The sequence below is a fragment of the Diaphorina citri genome, unplaced genomic scaffold (genome assembly GCF_000475195.1).
Source record: "Diaphorina citri unplaced genomic scaffold, Diaci psyllid genome assembly version 1.1 scaffold29, whole genome shotgun sequence".
Taxonomy (NCBI): Eukaryota; Metazoa; Arthropoda; class Insecta; order Hemiptera; family Psyllidae; genus Diaphorina; species Diaphorina citri.
Genome location: NW_007377467.1, coordinates 179,582 through 182,976, shown reverse-complemented (window position 1 = coordinate 182,976; position 3,395 = coordinate 179,582). Strand labels below are relative to the sequence as shown.

The 3,395-nt window shown below is 32.3% G+C and overlaps 1 protein-coding gene across 1 annotated transcript in view; it reads right to left on the bottom strand.

The window, feature by feature from the left end:
* Nucleotides 1-3,395, bottom strand: part of LOC103510867 (putative protein TPRXL) — a 7,884-nt gene that overhangs the window by 2,705 nt on the left and 1,784 nt on the right. Inside the window, exons 2-3 of the mRNA XM_008475569.2 lie at nt 2,883-3,063; nt 215-385 (exon numbers count right to left, since the gene is read on the bottom strand). Of these exons, the coding sequence (XP_008473791.1) occupies nt 215-385; nt 2,883-3,063 (352 nt within the window). The remainder of the gene's footprint in view (nt 1-214; nt 386-2,882; nt 3,064-3,395) is intronic.

The following is a 3,395-nucleotide window of genomic DNA, read 5'->3' as shown; positions in this document are numbered from 1 at the left end:
AAAAAAAAAAAAAAAAAAAAAAAAAATCACAAATTGGTTTATTAGCAATTAGATTTATTGCTTCAGTTTATTGATTTTACCATGATAGTCAAACAAGAACCTGTAGTTGAAGTGCATAGGTTAAAGGTCCTAGTTGGTGAATACCTCTTCATGCCTGAATAATACAGTACGGTGTTTCTGTACTTTTCAATTTCCTTGGAATTAAGATACTTACTTGGGAAGTTTGATCTGCATTTTATTTGAGGTGGTACTAGGGCTTTCAGTTTTGTAGCTATCTAACAAGCCTGGGTTTATAGGGGTTGTGGATCGGGGTCTATCTATGGGACACGTTTGAATATCAATACTGCTTCGTTTATTTACAGGTACAATGGACACACCTATTGATCTGGAAAGAAAGGTCAAAATTCGTGAGGAGCTCAAATCATAGGTATAATTAGAAAAATCTCTATGTATGTATATTGTAGACTTGTACAGGATGCCTTATTTTCACTTCATTTCGTTTGCTGCATTGGGGTAATTGCTTAGACATAGTTGATTATGAATAATGGAAATGGCTTTAATCAGACTGTAAGAAAAAATATAATATTCTAGTCAAATGAGTCTGATAAAAAAGCTCCTTCTAAATTAGGTTCAAATTGAGTTCTGATTAAAAAAGCTCCCTTCTAATTTATTAGAAATATTTTGTAGAGTGTTCGCCCCCCACTTCGCCCCCCCCCCCTCTCTCTCTCTCTCTCTCTCTCTCTCTCTACCTCTCCATAAATCAGCACATAGATAGCTTAATTTTAAAGGTAAGAATAAAAGGCAGTGCTGCATAGAAAAAAAACACACTACTAACTACTGTGCTTTGCAAATAATAGGAATGTTCTTTTAAGGAAATAAAAATAAATATTGAAGAAGCTTTGAAAATCTCAATCAGGGAATATAGAACGGACATGCTAATGGACATTTTTGATTTACAAGTTCTAATTAAAATAACAAGTGGGTATGTAAAGGTATTGGTAAGTAAAATTTAGAGAATTTTCTCTCCTTCCGAAAATATTGTTTGGAAAGTGAGTTATAAGTGTATAAAAGAAATAATTAGAATTGTGTTCATGTCCGGTAAAATTTAGAGAATTTTCTCTCCTTCCGAAAATATTGTTTGGAAAGTGAGTTATAAGTGTATAAAAGAAATAATTAGAATTGTGTTTATGTCCAGTTGAGAAAAAAATCCAGCAAGTTTTACCTACCTAAATATTTCGAGCTTAAAAATATCCCAAATAGGTAATTCCGCTGTATTAGTGTGCTTTTGAAGTTCAGTACCTACCTATCTACTAATATTGCAGTTACCTATTATAGCTCTGACCATGATCTGTTGACCAAAGTTTGCATTGAAAATTAATAATTAGGTACAAAGAATTACCTAGATAGATCTGGATAAGAGATGAAAGTAGATTAATTCTTTTAGAAGAACTTGATTAGCGCTATGGTGATTGCATATGTTTTGTGAATTGTAGGTATACATAGGTAGGTAAGCATGTATATTACAATGGATAGTTCAGCAATGGACTGATAGGAAATATCTTACAAACCGTTGAACTTAGAGCAACCTATTAACTTACAGTAGGTGCACACAGGGCAATCAGCTTTCATTATATCTAAGAGCTATGGTTTGGAAACGACACCTTTATTAGGTCAATCGTTTGTGGCTAGGAGTAGATTCAGGATATTTCTATGTATGTGTTTTCATTGAAATATTAAATTACAATGTGCACCGATCACCGATTCTGGGTGAACTACTTTAGTCGCCTTACATCATAGTGACTCTTTTACGAAAATAGGTAATACGAGCAAAAGACGCTGATTCTCATCTTTCTTTCAGAGTAAACTTGCACTTAGTAAGAAATCTGCATAGTATGAATTTTGATGTAAAAAATTAAACTCTAGATTGGAATTGACATATTGATCTTGATTTAGTACGGTCAGTTTCGAATCTTTTCATTCAATTATTTTTGCCTTTTACCTAGCCCTATCTACATTGTTAGTCGCTAAAATGTCATAGTCTTCCTTTTACGTGAATCTTTTCATTCAATTATTTTTGCCTTTTACCTAGCCCTATCTACATTGTTAGTCGCTAAAATGTCATAGTCTTCCTTTTACGTTAGGTACGTAAATGCAATTTCAGATTGTGGTTGTAGTAACGTTTAAACCTAGGTAGGACAGAAATAAAAATTGGATAGGTAGATACCTAACACAAATCTGATTTCAATATTTATTACCTACCTAAATATTTCGAGCTTAAAAATATCCCAAATAGGTAATTCCGCTGTATTAGTGTGCTTTTGAAGTTCAGTACCTACCTATTTACTAATATTGCAGATACCTATTATAGCTCTGACCATGATCTGTTAGTTGACCAAAGTTTGCATTGAAAATTAATACTAAAGAATAATTAGGTACAAAGAATTACCTAGATAGATCTGGATAAGAGATGAAAGTAGATTAATTCTTTTAGAAGAACTTGAATAATTCAACATCTTTAGGCTAAAGTGTGTGTTTTATTATTTTAAATTGTAGGTCGATACCTACTTAAAAATTCGCAGCACTTTAACAGACGGTAACTTGAGATTCATGAGATTCAATGTTCTGAATATAAAATCTTAGAAACATTAGAGGTAGATATTTAGGCTAAAGTGTGTGTTTTATTATTTTAAATTGTAGGTCGATACCTACTTAAAAATTCGCAGCACTTTAACAGACGGTAACTTGAAATTCAATGTTCTGAATATAAAATCTTGGAAACATTAGAGGTAGATGAAAAAGTATAAATAAGCTTATGTCATTAGAACAAATAGCAAAAATCAGTAGTAAAATATACCATATTCTGGTGACTTCTAAGGATTTACCTTTCTAGTGGTAAAGTAGTTGGAACATAAGGGAGTTCTTCCTCTACTGACTCAGCTTGGTTGACCAGTTGTTTCCGCTCAGTCTCGTCATTACCTATTGGTGAAGTTGTAAAGTCCGAGTCAGACGATTTTCGATCGTCCGTAAAGGAGCCTTTCAGGGCATCTACACCTTCGTGAAGATCTAAACAAAACGTAGAAAGTTTTGGGCATGTAAAAGAAAAAAAAATGTACCGATTGCAATACTCTTTCTCATTACTTCAGTAATAAAAAGTAAAAATAAGGAGCTTTCACCATGGAATCGGGTGGAAAATTGGTGATAGCACTTTGAAGTCTTGCCTTAACTTGTTATGTTATTATTTTAAACATTCTAAATACTTCCCATTTTATTATTATAGCTTCAATAAATTTAATTAAAAAAAAAATAAAAAAATACAAATATGTACCTACAAAATGTTTACTAGTAGTATCGGATATGATTTAATTAAATTTTCGAATCCTGTATACCTACATCTT